The sequence below is a fragment of the Brachionichthys hirsutus genome, chromosome 15 (genome assembly GCF_040956055.1).
Source record: "Brachionichthys hirsutus isolate HB-005 chromosome 15, CSIRO-AGI_Bhir_v1, whole genome shotgun sequence".
Lineage (NCBI taxonomy): Eukaryota > Metazoa > Chordata > Actinopteri > Lophiiformes > Brachionichthyidae > Brachionichthys > Brachionichthys hirsutus.
The window spans coordinates 6323200-6343958 of NC_090911.1; the positions used below are offsets into that span (position 1 = coordinate 6323200).

The 20759-nt window shown below is 40.6% G+C and overlaps 1 protein-coding gene across 1 annotated transcript in view; it reads right to left on the reverse strand.

The window, feature by feature from the left end:
* Positions 1-11430: 11430 nt before the first annotated feature.
* st18 (ST18 C2H2C-type zinc finger transcription factor) overlaps positions 11431-20759 on the reverse strand; it is a 37455-nt gene continuing 28126 nt past the window's right edge. Inside the window, exons 10-24 of the mRNA XM_068748629.1 lie at positions 20648-20740; positions 19905-20113; positions 19430-19629; positions 17303-17548; positions 16350-16352; positions 15649-15758; positions 14974-15036; positions 14596-14664; positions 14330-14392; positions 13922-14002; positions 12414-12635; positions 12169-12257; positions 11965-12068; positions 11704-11850; positions 11431-11571 (exon numbers count right to left, since the gene is read on the reverse strand). Coding sequence (XP_068604730.1) covers positions 11431-11571; positions 11704-11850; positions 11965-12068; positions 12169-12257; positions 12414-12635; positions 13922-14002; positions 14330-14392; positions 14596-14664; positions 14974-15036; positions 15649-15758; positions 16350-16352; positions 17303-17548; positions 19430-19629; positions 19905-20113; positions 20648-20740 — 1840 coding nt within the window. The remainder of the gene's footprint in view (positions 11572-11703; positions 11851-11964; positions 12069-12168; positions 12258-12413; positions 12636-13921; positions 14003-14329; positions 14393-14595; positions 14665-14973; positions 15037-15648; positions 15759-16349; positions 16353-17302; positions 17549-19429; positions 19630-19904; positions 20114-20647; positions 20741-20759) is intronic.

Genomic DNA, 20759 nt, shown 5'->3' on the forward strand with positions numbered 1-20759 from the left:
GGTGAAAAGAGAAGAGAAACACAGGGGATGTAATTCTGTATCGGGATGAGCGGTTCCTCCTCAGAGCGACATGAGATGAACAGCTGCTCGAAGGAATGTGGCCGCCGCAACTCCTCAAGCGTCTCCTCAGACAACGGTCATGTCCCGTCAGCAGGCGACCTGAGAGAGAGAGAGAGGACAAGAACACCTTGAGGCCACACGCCTGCTCAGAAATACAGAATCGGCTTCAGTGCAGATTTAAGAGGCAGATTAAAATAAAAATGCATCAATTTTTACGCATCTGGGATTGTCTTTTGATGGAATACTAAAACAAGAAAGTGGTGCAGAATGAGAAACAATTTTCTGCATCAGTTCGTCTCTGCATAAAAAAACATCATAAACTTAAGATTTTCGATGCATACTTAGAAGATAAAGGAAAATATTGAGGCTGCATTTATTGGAATATTTGCTGCAAACAATAAATCTGAAAACAACCCAACACGACAGTTGGGCATCGTTTGATAGCACCAGCACAGGAAGAGCAACAGGGTGAATCCTAACGTCTGTTCGATTGAGGTTTAAGGGCCTTGCAAGGACACAGACAGACCTTAATGTAACTTCAGGAATACTTCTTACTGAGAATTTTCCTGCAAACCCCAATGCTGAGGAAAAAAAGCTTTATTTGTTATTAAAGATAAAAGCAGGTATGGACAGTTTCTCTTTTCACTTTTCAAATCTCTGAAAAACAGAAAATGTGAAAGCTGCAGTGATCAATAATATCCAAGAGCACAAGGGGACGCCATCAACTCAAAGTGATCAAAATCCCCAAAGATTTGTTACTGACTGTAGAACGGTTTCATTTTTGGTGTTGTTGCAACTTAACACGTACAGCAGCTTCTGTTTGCCACAAATCCATCCGAGAGGATTTCTCACTTTCTGAATGCATGGCTATTCCCTTCTATTTCGTGTTACCCAAAGCAAAAGAGAACCACTACTAATAAGTGTGTGTGTGTGTGAAAGAGGTCAGCTGAAACGCGCATCACTTGAGATTTGAAAGTTACTGACATTGCAAGTACTGAGCAACTGACTTTGCTAAGTACTGCTGTACTTAAGTACCTCATCACAGCAAGCAAGAAGAAATTCTCAACACGTGGTGGTCTTTAAACATTTATAGATGCTTTGATAACTAAAAGACATCACACTGGCAAAGTGTCTGTGGAGATGAAGCCAGGGGAGACAAGCCTTATAATATCTCTGCCTTCTCAGCATATCCACGTCTGACTCAGCTAATAATACAGATTAAATTCAGAGGTGACTTTCTAGTGAGGTAATTTTCCAATGTTCTCTTTCTCACAGAAAGGGAATGCTGTGCATTCATATTAATGATGGGTCCTTTCATTATTAACTCACTCCTTAATGGTAAATCAAAATGAAGCGGTGTCGTGTTATTGGCTGCAGGATAAAGCTGCAACTCCATCCGTCTGACAGTAAAGAATATTGCCCGGGGCTTAACTAAACATCGTCTTCATGAAATTTGGCTAATACAGAAGCCATATGCTGGAGTCGTGTCTTTTGCCATGTTGGATTTTTCCAGAGGCACCATGTAGCAGGAGGAACAACCCCCCCCCCCCCCCCCCCCCCCCCCATGGGGGCTCATTATGAATGACAGAAAATTGACAGAAAGTTTCAGCTTTTTTTCTGACAAGTTGACATTTTAGCGTGACACATTTAATCAGAAAGTTTTTTGGCAAATTCTTGGGACGCCTACAGTGTCTTCATTTAAATACTGTTTCAATGGGTTTTCTCCCGAGCCGCATTTGTTTGGAGGCACGACAGCTTTCTTTGCTGCATCTTCTCACATGAGCTAATTGGTTCGGTGATGGTTGGGGTGAAAGTACACGCAGACAACCCTTACAGCGCTGCCCTCGCAACACGTTCCACCACCACGTACCACATTCAGGGCATCGTGACATTTCTTAAACTACTGCATTTAAATGAGACAACTCATCGTCCTTAATGAGGGGGACACAAACTAAAGGCAGATGCTCAGTTTGCCTTCAGCTGTACAGATGAATTTACATTTTTTCACATGGATGAAACATTTTGAGTTTATTGGACTGCCATTTAGTGGATGATGACGGATGCACCTTTCAGTTGCAGTCATCATGAATATGTACATGCAGTTTGACGGCTTGTATTCATGCTATAGTGTAATAATGGCTATAGACCAGGAAGTCACAGCTCAACACACACAGGGTGTCCTGGATTGAACCCGGGTGAGGATGGAAACTGCACTGACGCCATCAACAGGTTAGCACCAACTGCCTTGAGTGACGGCGACCCGGTAAAACCCCGTAGGATGCAAAGCAGGTAACAGATCCTCTGGCAACACCAGATCAAGTCTAGTGCCGTAAACTAATACCGAAGGCAAGCACCAAGAGGGACACGGCGCGGTTTCATGGCAGCGCAGAGTAAACTGATGGTTCTCATGGTAACCAGCTTGCACAGTAGAGATTCAGTTCCTGCAGCTCCATCTGCAAACACAGTTATGTTCCTACCTATTTGTGGGATAATTTATATTCGTCAAATAATCGCGTCATGTTTATGTAAATCTCACAATGAAAGTTTGATTAGTGATGTTGGAGCGACTAATTAGAACTCTTGTAAATCTGTTGTGTTTCAGAAAAACAATATTGAGTACTTAAGACCGGTTTGTGAACGTTCTGGCTCGGCTTCGCCACCATGGAACAGGCAAGCATGCTGGGTTCACATTAAAGAATAAAATGGCAGCCAACAGACTTCAGAAGGTGAAGTTTGGCTGCCGAGGAGATTGCGTGACAATTGTCTTTGTAATGTCAAGTGTAGTCGGACGTGTGCATAACAGGCTTTACAGATTCACAAAAGCGAATAGTTTGTTTGGTACATGGTGCCAGAAATGTGAATGAGGAAGCCAAACATGCCAGAGAATTCCTCTGATGATAAACACTAAAGACCTGCACAATGAATTGTAATTCAATACGTCGCTCCTGTGTTATTCCCGTTAGCGGCACAAACGGAAAACTGAGGATACCAGTGTTGGTTGGTCAGTCTGGTCATAATACACTTGTCCAGCACTTCATTTCACAAGAAGACACCTTTAAAACGAATGACCCGGTTCCTCTGCCGTAGATATCCACGGCAAGCTAAAGATAACTCTCGCTTATTTCTGTCTCTCCGAGCACAGCATTTAAATGTCCGATTTTACATAATATACCTCAAATTGTGAAAAAGGAACGTGCTAATATTTCCTGAATTCATAGTCCCCGGAGGATTGGATGGATCCTGATGACTTCCTGACCCCCTCCAACAGCGTGCAACCCTGGGGTGAACCATTATTCATAATCTCTCATTTTGTATTCGCCTGTGCAGCGTTTAAGCTCCAGACCTTCAACAGAGAGAAAACATTGTCCTTTTTTTTTTTTTTTTTTACACATTACATTTAGGGAGAGTGCTCTGAGTTGGGATAAAAAACGATGGGATAGTGTGATACATTTCTACAGTTATATTGACATGAATAATACAAGTGAAAGGCGACACTCTCTATGTCGGATACTCAATGATTTTTATTTGATGCATATCGATTCGTTTGAACGGCCAAACTCGAGTTAAACCAATGACTGAGTGTTGCTTTCTCAGACTCGTCTCCGTCAGCGGCTGCACTCGTCCGCTCCACCAGAATTACCGACTTAAAGAAATTAAACGGCTCCAAATAGAAACAGTCCCATGGTTTTTTTATGCTTACTTTGATCAGTCCCAGATTTCCTTTATTTATGCATTTAATACTGTGACGTAGATGGAACACCGACACCAAATAATGTGAGGCGGCTCATTTTCAACAATATTCAGCTCTTGTTTCTGGGGGTGGGGTGCAGCTCCTTCATTGGTCATCCTCTCAGAATATTCATGGATTTCCTCCTGAGAGGCAGGACTTTCTTTTTAATACATTATAAATGATCAGAAGATTCTGCATCACTCTGACTAGTTATCATCAACCTGCCATTTGATTTAGGTAACAGTATGACCGTTCCTGTGATTCCATCTCCAGACAGCAAAAGAGAACTTATGGTGCATTTAGATTGAATGAAAACAGAAGGTGTCTCTTATTATTTACACAGGTTTAATCACTAGATTGCGTTTATTAGCCACAGATATTGAGGGGATGCAAGCAGGATAGACTGGAACTGGAATGACAGCTACCATGACTCCCAGCATCGTTCTTCCATCTAGGTTTTTCCTTCTGTGCATTCATGAAAAGAGCTCTTACCTTTTTGGGTGATGTGTGAGATTTTGGCTCCATTTAAAACACTTGTAATTTTATTAGACATGCCCTTTCCCTCAATACCTGTCACTTAACTGAGCACAGCAAACGTTTCAGCCATCTATTGCATTAGGTAATGAGAATGATAGCATCACACGGGTGTCAGCCAGGCCTGTTAATTGCTGTCACTGTGCGACAGAGGCGTGCAAGAAAGCAGGCTTAGTCTTTGTAAGCAGAGATTCACTGGCTCCATCTTGTCAAACGTCTGCATCGGAAACTAATTAGGCTTCAAAATGACAAAACAAGACACCTGAAGATATCATGTAAATCCCTGCATGGGAAATTATAAATGGGAATTTTACATCTTTTTTTTACCATCTGACATTTTATAGACAAAATGATTACAAGAGCATTTTTATGAAATTGATAGTTTCAACAAACGGATTTTCTGTCAAGATGGTTCAGAAATAATGACGCCAGGTTTTAAATTAAGAGAAGCGGCTACATTCCTCTTCTGTGACACTCGAACGGTCGACAGGACACTGGCTGGAGGTTTGGAAGATGATTCACCATTCTCATCCATACTTGCAGATAGATGAGAGAGATTTATAAGCACTTAGTCTTCATAACGGCTTTTTTCACCCGTTCGATGTAGTTAAATATTTAAGTAATGGTAGTTTGTGCATTTCTTGTTTTTTTTTTTTTTTAAAGGCATCTCTTTCATATGAATATTTTTGCAAATTAATTTTGGTGCATTGAGAACATATTTAGTTGAATACTTTGTTGATACTGAGATTTTCCCAATCATCCCAGTAGCCAAACAAAATCCCAGTATGTTGCTTAGTGACTCAGGCCGGTTGCCCCGCAGCTTCCTGACCCGCTACACTACAGTTTGCTTCCAGCGTTAAGCAGATGGCACAAGATCCACTCTGATACTCAGACACAGTGAAGGCAGCAAAAAACATGCTGGACTTTATTGGCGATTGATCCTCCTTTTATGCAAATCAAGCCCACAGATTACTAGAGAAGGTTTTAGCATTTTTTGATTTTCATTTTTACATTGTGAGCTGGACTGTTGATTTTTCTTTTTTTAAAACAACTAACCAGGGAAGTGAAAGGTGAATGGCTGCTTGTTGTCATCTTATATGGGGTCTAAACACCGCTGTGTAATGCACTGCAGCCAACGGGAAACCAGGCTTTAGATTTGCAGCTTTTGTTCATCTCCTCCTCACTAAAAATGAACACGGAGCTGTTGTAGATAATTACTGCAAGCCCTCATCTCCTCATCATTAACCATTGAGAGGAAGAGCATGTAGGGAATGTGGAAACATAAGTACTGCACGGGTACCTCCAATGATTTTTCAGCACTGCATTGAGTCGATACCTCTAGTTACCTTATAACATTAATATCAAGAATAGATTTGATAAATCAATCTGAAATAGTATTTCTTATAAAAAATGCTGACATATATACTTATAAGTACTGAAATTTAAAAGCCATGCAGCAGTATATAAAAAATGTAAATAAAAGCTACATTCAACAGCTGCAGAATTCACATAATGTACACGTACATATAATTTCTTATACAGCAATATTTTGTGACCGTCTTTATCCAACTCCATCTCAAATAGCTCATCCCCATATAAAAAAAAGAAATAATGGTGGAGGAAATCTACTGCATATCTAAAACAGGTTTCAACTCTGGCCAAGCATGTCTACAGCAGCAGAGACCACAGGTACCCACAATGGGCTTCACCCAGAGGTTCTGTGAGTCCATGAGGAGGAGGATTACTATTCTATTCAGGGCTGATGAAGGTCAGTCAGTTGTATACTAAAGTTGTACCACTTGGGAAATCTATTTGTCTAGAGAGTTAGAGAGAGAAAGAAGAAAATCCAGTTTGGTATTTTTGTACAATGATGGGGTCCCTTTCAAAATTACTTGTGTATTTATTTATTTTTACTTTTGAGTACTGGTCAGTTTTGCATTAAACGAGTACATGACTTCTAGTACTATTATATTGTACATTTAGGCAAGTGAAAATATGCGGTGCTGCTGCCTCAGCTGACAACAACACGAGGTCGTACTTCCGGAGGCGGGGCTGTAGTTTTACGGACACGCTGCGACGTTCCCAGATGTTTCCAATTCGTCACAATTGACACCTGATGAAGCCAATCAGCGCGCTTCCTGGTCACGTGCTGCAGTGGCCACAAGAACGCCAGTCCGACAGCCAATCAGATGGCTCAAATCTTTATTCGCACTGCGTGTGACGACGGAGCGAAAACAACAACAGTGGTTTCCTTAAATGTTACCAAAGCATTCCTTTTCGTGCCCGTCCACATCTGTGAGCGTCACGTGACTCGCGTGGAACTCTTCCGTACACGAGCCGAGGACACGAACACAGCACGCACAGTGTGCGTGGGTTTATTGTTATGTTTTAATGTGCACTCGTCCAGCTTCTGTCGACCAACGCGCAGTTGCTGGCCAGTTCTCTGCAGTGCGATTACCCTCAATGGCTGCTCGCTCAACCGGCCCGTTTAGCGACAGATTATAATCCCGACAACTCCCGAATATCCCACCGAGACGAACAGAACAATTCCTCCGAGACTCTTTCCGCCTGGTGACGCGAACGCCAGAAGAGTCACCTCAAATGTGCCAACGAGACGCGCGCAAAACAGAAAAGAAAAGAACAAAGTGCGAATTCTCACGCTGTTTTGTCCCCAAATGAAATCATCGGATTTTTTATTTTTTTACTTTAAATCGCACAGATTAACGCTCAGTGCCGGATACCGCCATTGCAGCTAACGCTAGCTCGTCTGGGCCCGAGTGCGCCATCATCAAAAACAGACAAAGCAGGTTAGGGAGAGAAACTCGCTTCTTTATTCTCCTCCTCACGCAACTAGAAAACGCAGCCTTGCGTGGCGCCTCGCGTTTAACATGGATCGAAGTTACCAACAGGGGGGGGGAATTACCGGGTTTGCGTTTAAATAAACTGAACATACTCACAGTTCCGTGTCGTATGAAGTCCTCGTTGCTGGATGTGCGATGCAGCGATCAGTGAAAGTGACTTTCGGCCCCCGTTAGAGACCGAGAATCAGCCGGTTAACGAAGAAAACGAGTTAGTTGGGCGAAAAGGTGACGAATCGGCGAGCCTTTATGTCGAAGTGGGAGAGAGAAACAGCTGAGAAGAGGATGTAAACACAGGTCACGTGGTCATGTGATTTTTAAAAATGTCGATAGAGGGAAGCACTGTTGCTATCTATCTATCTATCTATCTATCTATCTGTCTATCTGTCTATCTGTCTATCTGTCTATCTGTCTATCTATCTATCTGTCTATCTATCTATCTATCTATCTATCTGTCTGTCTGTCTGTCTGCATATGTGCGTTGCCAGGGATGCACACTTCCATTTGCAAGTCTATGGAGGTTGCAATATTTTAAAAGTCATTAAAACCGCATTACTTTGTTCTTGAAATTATGTCATGTGAAAGTTATGTGTGTGTTAATTAATAAAGTAATAAAAACTGACCACGTAATCCAAGATTTTGAAAGATGAATGTGATTTCATGTGAATGCGTTTGAATTCTGTTATTTCCCACCTGAAATCATCTTCTTCGCCGTCTCTGCATTCCATTCTTTGAAATTGAAAGAACACATCTCTTGATCTATCTGTGGATAAAGAAAGGTTGGACGGTGTGAGTAGTAAAACGGGGCTCAAGCCTGTTCGTGATCATTTCCTTCTATAAGAAAGCAAAAAAAAAAAAAAAAAAACAATTGGGAAGATCCTGCAATGCCTCACCCACATTGTAGCCTGACACATTTCCCTGAAGGAGAGGACTAAATTTAGACTGCAGATTTGTATTATTATTTCAGAAGAGAAAGAGTCGCTTCTCTGAATTTGTTCATTTAGTGCCAAGTTGGCTGGCAGAGTAAGATTTATTTTTGTGAGCAGTGAAGTTAATACTGTGACTTGCTCTCCTGCAGGTCAACCTCCAAGGTGAAGTGTCTTGTTTACTTCCTCATTCAGTGGTTTGGAAGTATAACAGAGAGGTACGGGAATACACAGTGAATGTGTGGATGTAAAACCGGTTTGTTCACGCTTTGGGTCATTTTTGGGTGGTTGTTATTTGTGTCATGGTCCGTAACCGGTCTGACTGAAGAACGCATCCTAAATGTTCATATTTTATTCCTACAACATTTCAGATGAACAGAAATGCATTACTGATGGAGAAATACTTGGATTTGATTTGATTATTCACTTTTCATCACTGTTCATAGAGAGATTTTTAAAGACAGCGTCGGCATCATCACGGTTTGCTTCCTCAGGTTTTTATAGAGGGCATTGACCTCGGTGTCCTCAGGAGCAGCTTTGGTGTGAAATATGCTGAATATATGACTCTATTCTATTCTGGTCAAGCTTGATTCTTCAGTAAAATATGCCTGCTTTATTAGATAAATGTAAGCATTGCTCACTATAGCAAGGTTGGTTGAGGTCACACCCCAAGAGTGTGCATGGGGCTGTCAAGCCACTTTATATATCTGCACCCTTACTATCAACATGCTCAGACTGCATGCTCAGCATAAACGACAGGAAGCCAGAGCCCAGCTTGGCATGAAGGGAACTACGTTTGCTTTTAACACCGAGGCGACGGCCTCATTCTTTCAACGCTGTGTTGTTGCAGCAGCACAGATTAAACTTTGGTTAATTTTCTGTTTAACATGCTGCCTTTGTTGAGGTGTCACCTTCCACATGCTGACTCATTTTTATTATTATTTTTTTTACTTGAATGAAGGTCAGCAACTATAGACAAGACAGAGACTTGAATGTGTTTCGGCAGGAGGTTTGCATGTAACTGTGTCCCTTATTGTACCGACAGCATGATTAAGTGTTTTATTAAAAAAAGACTGCTTTGATGTGTTTTGACTGAATCCTTTTAAAAATGAATCTGAATCCTTTTAAAAATGTTTTTGAGAGAACGAGACGAGACACGGATGAGATTTCAAATAGTTAGCAAATTAAACTACTGGAGAATGAACACTAGGTGGCGGTAAAGCTGAAGGAAAACATCCTGCCTGTTACAGCTGAGTGTTGTTTGACTGTCCAGACTAGAACTTTAAGAAACTGCACAACCATTTATAAAGTTTATTTCTACCATACACAAACTGTACAACACAGCGCATATCTGTTTATTATGAAATAGTAAAAGTAATAGGAAGTTTTCAATTTACAAACTACTTTAACCGAAAAAGCATTACATTTTAATGCAAAAGAAAATAAAATACAATACAATTTCATATCATACTAATATCGTTCCACAAAAAAAGCATTTCACAATACAAAACATCAAATACTAACAGGGAAAAATAAATATTATTCACAAAACTTCCTGAGCAAACAATGTGTGTTTATAGGAATTAAATATAAGCAAGTAATTATAAATAAAAGTTAGGTTTAAAGAATGTCATTCAACATTTTTAAAGATTAAAATTCTTTAAAACACATTGAACATTTGGATAAAATAGGGCGGTTTTTTTCAGTAATTTGGCTCTTTTGCTATTACATTTGTTTTGTTGTTTTCTTTGAAACCTCCTAGGCTACACGTCTGACTTCTTTTTTTAGAACTGAAAAGTGTATATTGCTCAAATGAATGTCATTTCCCATTGGGATTCATTTGGAAAACCAAGACCTGTTTGTAAGGTGATGCGACTGTGGTGTCCTGCTTCTATCTTTTTGTTGTAGTCCAGGGCAGTGTGGTGAACTAAAGACAGAAAATGCTGGAAAATACAAAAGTGCATTTGATACAAACAAACAGCTGATTAGCCAACATCTATTATTTGTCTGTGATTTCATTGTCTGTTCTCTCTGTATTAAATTAATAGTTTAAAATTGAAATATAAGTTGTAATGGAATTCAGCTCAGTTTTGAAATGGCTACTGTTCAGTTCTGCCCCAAGCGTTGCAGGAGTATTAAAACTGCAGGACTGGTTGAAATGTTAAGGCTGGTAAGCAGTTTAAAAATGAAAGAGGAGTAGATGTCCCTTCACTCATTCCCTCCTTTTCTGTCTCTATGCTAGTAAGAGTTAAAATAAACACCAGACTTCAATCTCATTCAAGGTATTTGAAAAACCTGACTCTGAGGTTACAGCTACTGAGACAACAGCATTTAAACAGTCATCAGGAACGTTTCCTCCTATGAAAATAATTGTACCGTATAATACACCATTCACATAATACTGTCCTACCACAAAACATAGTACGTAGTATATTCTTATGGATTCATTTACATTTAGGCACATACTATATGCACACTTCAAAATGTGTGCACAAAAGGCAGTTTAATATCTATATATTAAAAAAAAGACATCTTGACAAAGTGGATTTCTGATTTTTGTTGCACTCTCTTTGTGGCACACGATGCAAAGTAGAATCTGACATTCAGTTCACCAATTTGTTAAAAAAAAAAAAAATCTTTTTTTTTGCTCAGTGGTTACTTTCTGGTTGCATTCACTTGTTAATGGTTAAGAAGAAAATATTACAGTACAGTTGCATTGAAATTCCTATCTCAGTGTTCACTTTGTCTTAACGTACATTCAGGTTCCAATAAACAAAGCAAAAGCAATGCTTAAAAATATGAACGCTTTTGGTAGGTTCTTACTTTGAAGGGAGCTCCAACTTATGGTTTTGTAATCGGCTAATAAATGCTTTTCAACACTAGATGGCAAAAGTACGCCGCAAAATTGGAATGTGCTTCTGTGTATTTTACAATGTGCAGAAAGTCAAACAGAATAAGCATATACAATTCTAGAAATAAATAAAAATTGAAGAAATAAATACACTGATGAACAAATATAATAATAGATATTCATAATTTAAGAATAACATGAACACATACAGATTCAAATCAAGCAAACCATACAAAATAATTAAGTGCAAGAGGGGTAAAAATCTCACCAGGATAAACATATCAAGTGAACAATAAAAGCATTACAAATCTGGCTGGTCATTTTCTTAGTGCAGTGTATTTACCGGGAAATGCCCGACACATTTCCAAAAGCCTTGTCTTATACACGCAGCCAAGCCAGCACTCTTCAGTAAAACAGAGCTATCTAGTGCCATTATCCCAAGTCAAAGAAACCTCTTGGTGGCTCTGCAGCTCAAACATGGATGCCCTTAATAGCCTGTTTGATATTATCCAAGAGGGCCTTGCACTCCGGAGAGTATTCATGCTCCGAGTTGTTGTACATATCAGTTAATGTGTTCACATAGGCTTCAAAATTATGCTCACTGATGGGTCCCTGCAACAAACACAAAAAAAAAACATTTGACTATTAGTGAAAACAACCGCAGGAGAAATCACAATTCATAGAAAATAAGATTCCTTATAAAACAAGTTGAGTCTAATGGGCTGTGGTCGAGGCTTACTGTACCATTTGAGGCAGCTGAATGTCCGTTAGGCTGTTAATGAGTGCTTGGCTAAGGTGGGCGAGCTCCTTCAGAAGGCTGTCATTGTGCTGCTCAATCATCTTATTCTCCTCCTCAATTGTCTTCAGGTTGCATTCCATAGATGATATCTGCTTTCGAGTACAAGACACACACACACAAAGAAAAAAAACCCAGAAGCTCATCAAATTAAAGGAACAAAGATCTCAGATGCTTGTCCTCAAAAATGAACTGAAGCGGATATTTACCTGCGTTTGAAGTTGCATCATATCTTCTTCTATTTTCATGTTGGAGTCATTCAGCTCATTAATCTCATGATCCAAATGCTGAATGTCTTCTTTGCTTTCAACACCTGAGTCGAAATCATTGAAATCAATCACTGAATCAAAACACGTTCAAAACCGAAAAGATCCTTTGGGATCCAAAGCACACGCTGTGGCAGAGCGTCTCACCACTGCTGGTTCTCAGTTTGATAGTCATCATCTCTTCCTCTGAGTGCTTCTTCTTTATACTCTGCGCGTTCAGTGGGCAACCCGACAAGCTGGTTGAACAGGTCAGAAATGACAGCTTTTAGGTGGGTGAATATCACAAACAGGAACTTCAAGCATCAAGAGGGTGGAAGTGGCGCTGTCAGAACGCAGCATGTCTCGGCCGGCGGCGTCGTTTAGAAATAAAAATGCTGGACAGGCGACCTCACCTTCTGTGAGTGGCGAAAACATTATTGGCATGTCCGAGCCCATTGCAGCCAGGCAAGGGACAATGGGGCAGCTCCTGTTTATTGGCCTTCCAGGCGAAGGGCAGCCCATTGATGGACGAATCCTTCTGTCTTTTGGCAGCAAGTGGACAACTGCCTGCACTGCGGTGAGACGTGTATTTTCCCGATATGTGGCCCTGTCCATCACAGCCGATCACTGGACACCTGCGAGAGAAGCAAACTAGCTGTAAGCCTGCAAATCCTGCCGATTCAGACAGAGAATAAAACTCACCTTTAGTTTAAAAAAAAAAAGAAATTATACACAAAGGACTTTGACAGGCTGGACAATAACAACCATGTCAGAATAAAAATCTCTCTTTAATTGGACGGGAAGATTTGTTAACCATTAAGTTGATTAATCCAGCCAAATGTTGATGAAAATGAAAGTCGGAAAAACTAGAAATAATCGCATTACGCATAAATTACTAATCCACTAAAACTTAAGGTGGAATGTTCCGTTTGCTCCATGCATGCAGAGGTTTGCCGCTTGAAAACAAATACGCAGCTCCCGCTGAATATCATTAAGAGTTTGTCAGCTGGAATTCGGTCCTGTTTTCTGCAGGTCAGTAATGGAGTGACATGAATTACGGATAATTGTCATGCGTTCCCTCACGCGAAAGAATGTAATTTGCAGGTGGGCGACCCTTTCTCTTATCGATAAAGGTGAAAGGTCAGCTGAGATGATACAAATGGTGCACATGCTGGCGCAAAAAGCCTGTTTCAGCATTTTGTGACTGAACAGCACAGCAGCACTTAGAGGACAAAACACCAGTCCCATTACTTAAAACCACCACAGGTACGTGGCTGGATGAAAGGCGCCAGGACAATGGAGGCACGCCATATGGCCTACTATTTACAATAATCTGAGGATATTTACTACCCTCCCCCTTCTCTCCCTTTCTCTCCTGATGTGTGGGAGATCCATCCAAATCTAATTCCTAAGTTCACATCCCTTGCATTAGTAATCAAAGTAGAAATACTCTGCATCCAGATGTGTAAGTAAACAAAGGCTCACAGATCTGACTTTGGATTTAAACCGCAAACCAATTACATTATTTTTTTCCCCCACCAATAACAATTTTGTACACCAATGCTCAAGCTCAAAAATGATTGCAATGGCAACAATTTAAATGTTTTCTTAATATGTTTTAATTATAAAGAAAGCCATCAATGCAGAGTAACAAGACAGATATTCTATTGAGTAAAAAGGAAAATACAGAATCCTGGGGGGGGGGGGGGGGGGAAATCCCACCAGAAAGCAGAGTTAATCCCCAGAAAATAATTCACTAATGTTGCCAAAGAGAAGTATTCTTTTCTTTGTTTGACTTAATGGCCTCCAGGTATAATGCCCCGGGCACAAAGGCGTGCTGCATTTTCACTTTCTTCTTGTTTTATTTTTGAAACAAAAAATATGACAGCGTGTGACCAAAAAAAAAGAAAAAAAATCTTACTTAAGCTCTTGCTCATCTTTTTCATCCTTGTTTGGTGTGAGCTTCAAACCTCCCTTTCTGGCACGTGGACATCCTGACAGGCTACAAAGAGACGACGAGAGAAAAAAATGAAGTACAAAAAAATGAAATAAAAATAAAAGCTAAATTGTTACAGGCACCTTCGAAGTGAATCTGTGATATAAATCAAAATGTATAATCATCTGTCGAGTTTGCATTCGCACGTAACGTACATTTCATGAGGACGTGAACTGCATAGACGGATGAAACTGCCGCCAAGTAAACACAAGAATTCAAAAGCGTGCAGCATGTTTGCAGCATAAAGTGCGACTTCCACCATCTGTCTGAACGCCGTGCAGCTGACGAATGCATTTCATGTCGCTCGTTGCTCAGCTGCAGTGGTTCTGTTACCTTCGGTGCGATGCATAGTTCCCAGTCACGTGTCCGGACCCATCACAGCCCGGTGTTGGGCACCTGTGGGTTGAGAGACACATAAAACCAGGTCTCTCAGCAAAACAGTTGGCAGAGAGGCACAAGCACCAAACTTCATAAAGATCACTCGTATGAGTGGAGAGGAAAACAAATGATCAGAAAATAGAGAGAACAGGGAAAAGGTATCTAATAACACAAATGTGGAAAAAACCTTTAGCAACAACAACAGTTTTGGAAACACATACTTTAGTTCCTGAGAGTTAGCTGCCATCAATGACTTGAGTGTTTTGTCAGCCAGGGGACATCCAGACACACTAGAGAGGATAAAGAGCTAACAGTCACTTTAATGCACTCTTTGATCACAGCTCAGTTTATTAATCTCAACACAATGTCTCAATGCAAACTTCTATAAAAGTCATTTGAAAACACGATTCAGCTTCCTTTCACAAGAAAGCGTCATGACAAACAACAACAACAACAACATATGATGTGAAATCTAACTCTAAAAGCAATGTGACAACTTTTCATCAGTGATAATGAACACAGCTCAACAATCAAACACGGTTTCCCTTGTCTATATGTGTGCTAGCCGGCTCTAATGAGAGTGTAATTAATTGCACTACCTCCGATGTGATGCATAATTCCCCGTCACGTGGCCGCTGCCATCACAGCCCGGGGTCGGACAGCTGCAGGAGAGGCACAATGCACTTAATGCACAGATTACTCCACTTCCCTCGGACTTTGCAAAGCTTGAACTGCATCTTTCTCTCGTTTGCACTGACAAGCTTTCCGTGGGCATTAAAAAGTTAGTACAGCCAGAAGTTTAGTAGAGGAATTATTACTCTAATTGCTTAACATTAAGCTTCGTAATGTCTCTGAATGATTTCACTGTGTGTGTGTGTGTGTGTGTGAGAGAGAGAGGGGGGGTGCTGTGCCGTGGAGACTAAAGGGTCCTACTGTTCTCAAGAGGAGACCCAGCAGAGCATGCACTCTAACTACGAGAGGCAGGAGTTGTAAGCTTGTACAGGATGTTCAGGGAGCAAAACTCACTTTCAAATAGAAGCATTTCTGCTGCACATGAACCTGCAGACATACCAGTTACAGCGGTGGGTACCAGTGAGGCTCCAGTCTATGTTGACTCGCTTATATCAAATCGTCCTATTCAGACAAAGGTAGGGCTTGGCATGGTCTTCTCATTGTTTGTACTGAGCATGTGCCAACTGAAAGGGAGGCTCACGCCATTCACTGTCGGCTGAATGAAGACGCCCGGAGACGTTTCATTCATTAACGTCGCCTACCTCAAAAGTTCTTTCTTTGAATCTCGAAGCAGCAGCTTGGCTTTAGAGCTCAACATGCCGCCGTCTCCATTATAGTGCTGCTCCTCCAAGGAGAGACGGTCGTAATCCTCCTGTTGAGAGGAAAAAAACAAAAAACAATATGGTCTAAAACGTCCAAAGTATGAAACCAGGCTACAATTTGCCATGACCTAAAAGTGAATAATTAATGGAACCCCCCCCCCCCCCCGCATAATACTTTTAATACTCTTAAAAGACAAACCCTCTGGGTTAGAGTGCAAAGCAGAGAGATTACGCTTATGGATACTTATACTGTAGTAACCCATACATCCATTTAAAGTCAGATTTAATCCACAAAGTATCTATGATGAAAAACATGATGCATGGATTTCCTTTTGTTTTCTTCTTTTTTTTTTTTTTTGCAGTAGACAAAAATTGTGCAATCACCAGATGTTGTGTATGATTTAAAATCAGGTCAAATAACTCCTCATATCAGCTACAAATGAACGCCACCTGAGACACAAACAAAAGAGAAAATCTTCAAAACCCACGTCAGGATCCGTTCAGGGATAAGAACGGTAGACGGAGGCCAGATTAGCACCAGTTCTAAATGTAACAATATAAGAATTGACGGATCAGACTGCAAACGCGGTCCTGCTTTTTGTTTTAAATATCATGTATGCACCAGCAGGACCTTCAGTGACCAGCTTGATTTGAGCTGATTTTAAACAATTTCTGTATTTATTATATTTTTTCATTTATTTTAAAAACTCAATTTTATTCCTTTGGTTGTTTTCAGATTGATTGATAATTTTTAAACTACTTTAAGGTCAGTATATTCTTAGAAAGAATATTTCATACTTGGGTTTTGTTGTAATTACGGTTATGACTATACTGTCTTTAGGCAGATTTTAATAATCCAAATGATTTATATGTGTGTAAATATCTCATTTATGTGTTGCATATACATTCAGACAGCGTTATGAAGCTTGTTCCCCCTCTCCTCTTTCGCTCATTCTCATGCTTACCTCAGCCAGTCAGGTTTAATGATCGTTGGCGTTTGTTTGTCTGTCAGCAGAATGACACAAACACTACTGGATGGACTGTCATCAAACTTAGTGGGAGGGTGGCTCATATGGAAAACGTGGATCCAGGTCAAGGGGCTGATCCAGGATTTTATATTTATTATATTAATTTATCAGAATTGTAATCTATCAAAGATAAAGTACTTGATAGATTTTGATGAAACTTTTAGAGCGGTCGAGCAGAACACATTGGATTTTGGACAGGATCCAGATAAAAGGGGCGGATTCTGAAATGTCTTTGCACTTTTTTGAACACAAGTTATTTTTTCTCTCTTTCTTTTTACTGCTTTTGTAAATTTTGCTTTAGCTTCTTCCATAAATGGAAGGGTGTTAATTGTCTCAGAAACGATACGTCTTATTTCATTATGGAGTGCATTCACCGGTAGATCCACGTGCTAACTGTTTGGCTCGCTGCGTTCTGCTGAGTACCTTTCAGGTTTTATTTCCACTTTGTATAAAACGGGAATTTCTTTGCAAGGCATCCTGATAACACACAGGAGGCTGTAAACCGTTTGACCTTCACCCTGCATCTTATATGATTTTTCGGTTCTATCAGACGTTGCTGTTTTTACCTCTGCTTCCTGCAAAGCATGCGCTTTGCTGAAGTTGACGGGCACAGGGCTCTCCCAGCTGTCTCTCTCACATAGCGGCTGGTAGAAGGTAGGGCTGATGAGCACGCTCCCTCCTTTGGCCATAGCTGACTCAGGAGGAGGCGCGAGGTCATCCAGGGGGGGTCTTGTTGGGGTTTTCACATTTTCCTTGCACTTTTTCATACTTAGGTCCAGGGTGCCATTTTCATCCACCTCTATTAGCATATCCTAGAGGCAAAGACATTCACATTTAATCAATTAATGCACGGTGCAAAATGTTATAGGACAGTAAAGTAAATTATCTTGTGTCATTGCCTTGTGTGTCAACAGAGGCGATTTTACACTGAAAGGAATGTAAATAAAAGAGAGCAATGCCTCATTTGCATGCCAGAGCAGCGACAGTGTGAACTTGAACTCAGCAGACAAACAATGCATGTAAATAATACATAAAGTGGTTATCTCACACCAGACAAAGTAATAAACTAAGCCAGTGTTAATAATTCTGCTGAACACACACAAAAATAAATCACTGGTGTGTAGTTTTTCAGTGACAGCTGTGTCATCTGTTTTCTAGGACGCACAACCATGCTGGCAGCTGGGGGGAGGGGAGGGGTGGGGGTTGGGGGGGTCATTGGTTTTAGGTCATCATTATTAAAGCAAAAAATTAAAAAGCTTAATGTAGCATAAGTTTCCCCGCTGACAGATGTGTTTGCCGTCTCTGCGTTGAAATGCTCTAGCGCGATGACGTACGGCTGTTTTACGGTATTAAAAGTTTGAACTCGTTAAAACATCGAAATCCTTTTCCATAAATGAAACCAATGATTCAACTCATATGTTTCATTAAACCCTATACATCATTATTTATTTTTTTGGAACAAAGGAGAGTTTTTCCAAATTAATTACAGTGAATAATTTTCATCGACGTTGGATGTGGCCATCCACTTTAATTATCCTGCCGTTTGATGATGTGTGTGTTCCTAATCACAACAACACCACTGCGGGGGCATTTTGTGATTTATTTAGATCGTAATGTTCTTTTAAAATCACAAAGAAAAAATACATCTCAGAATTCCATACAAATAATTATTGTCATTTTTTAATTAAGAATGTAATTTAAGCGTCTACTATTAAAAATAACTGATATTCACGTTTTGAAGGTCAGATATTTGGTGATTTTTGCATGTATATATATATATATATATATATATGTATATAATACAAACACACACACACACACAGGTTAACGCACATAACACTCTAAATATGGCTTTCTTTTCAGACCTGAAATCTGTTCTTTATTTTTTGCGTCTCTCCAGGACAACTAAGCTGCAAATGGGAGCAGATGATTAACTTGCTAACGCTGTTTTATTCATGCAGTGGGCCGGTACCTGGTACGAGGCCACATTCTCAGCTCAACAAGCTGGGAAACCAGGATCTGGGCTGTGTAGGTGTGGAAACCTTGAATCATCTACGGTGCAGCAAGCACGTATGTGACCCACAGAATGCGATCAATATTAATCACCAAGTGAGTTTAGAGAAGAACACAATGCCAAGGTTGGCACTGGGGACAAAAAGATAAAATACTGGACCCGTCTGCTCATCCAAGAAGAATTTGGATTTTGCGCGAATTAAACTTTTTAGATGTTAACTCCTTTAGCTGATTGGCTTAATCCCTTCAAATGATTTTTAAAGACTATCTGGTGTAGACACACAGCCGATGCTGGATCATGTAACTAAGCAAAATATCCTCTGCCATCTGTAGCGGGCAAGATGCGGTTTTCGACAACAGTTCAGCGGTTTTACATGCCAGCTGATGTCAAAACAAAATACACTACCACATGTTTTATTTTTTTATTTTTTTTAAAAAGCAAGTCGTTGTAATTGGAAAAGAAAGCTGATTGTGTTCCTTCTTTTGATGTGATTACACAAATGTTCATTTGTGTACATTAAAGCTTTATGAAGTGGAAACCTCCTTGTTTTTCTGCCACCGGCACGTCTGGTTCCCTTTGCCAAATTCTGTCGTTTGATGTCTTCCCTTTTTATACACAAATCAGAGTTCCTTTAAAATGACCACAATAAATACCTTTCCAAGTGGTCTGATTTGATTACCTTTGTGGAGCTTGCCAATGGCCGGCCGGCGACAGCCTCCATGTTCTTCCGGTAGCGAGTGGAGAGGTTAAGGATGGCCGTGGTGGCGGCTGTGGCTTGGAGACCATCTTCCTTTTTGAATTGACTCGGTGGGCTGTGTTGACCAGAGGTGGGCAAGCGGCCACCTGGAGCACCGAGGAAGCCAGGATACTGCTGATGCGCTAGAAGACAAAGAATTAGTGAATCATTTAGTTACCGAGACACCAGGTGTTCTGCTCAAACTTAATAATACATACAAAAAAAAACAAGTTAGGAAATTATATCACTGGGTTTTATCAATCAAATTTTTTTAAAGTGATGTTTGCTTGTATTTTGGACCAATACTAATCTTGTATCTTAAAACAAAAGCTCCACATTTGAAAATGTGGCATTTATTTACCTCTGAGTCCAACAACAACAAAAAAGAAATACATCAAATATGAGATATGAAACTCACAATCAGACGAATGTGAAATTTCCTGGTCGTGGTCGGTGCCCATCAGAGGTTGCTTGCCGAAGACCTGTGCATCAAAGCTGGCGTAATCAAAGCGAATCCTGCTGTATTTGTCCATGTCTTTCGTCAGGCTTGTTTGCAAGGCTGCTACGGGGTGCGAGAACCTGTAGTCTAACTGGTTCATCTCAAACTTCTTCATCAAGCCGGTGGCTCTACAAGGAGACAGATTATTTGGCAGATTATTTAACTGCGCTCAACTCGTGGAATAAGTGTCCAACAAGCGCATATTAAACCGTTAAGTAGAGGAATTGCTTTAAAGCATTCAGGGATGCCAGTGCTTGCTTGCACATAGAGTCTGGGATCTGATGTGTGTCTGTACACCCACAGCCAGGATGCCAGACTAATTAATATAGTAGGAGTGGGCATGCTGCCCATGATATATCCACAGGGAACAAAGAGTTCTGCTCTTTTATCATCTCTAATAGAAAAGAACTCACAGGACCAGCAACCATTGCTTACGTCTGCTTGGAAACTCAAAATAGGCTTCGGGATCTGCTGGGAGTGAACAAAAATACTCAACACTCCCCTCAACAATAATAGTGTTTATCGCTTTTTTGCATATCCTCAGTTACGCTTTCGACAACTTCCATCCCCAACAGAGCTGCATGTGATGTCTGGATGCTCGTTGAAGTTACTTTTCCTGTGGCCACAGTACACCAGTAACAGTGAAAATCATCATGGCATACCTCGGCGAACGCTCAGGTGTTTGTCTGCATTTCGGGCTCTCCTCCTGAGGTTTGGAGACCTTCACTGCAGCAGCAATGGGGCAGCCTGAGAGACTGGTCCAGGGTGAGGGGG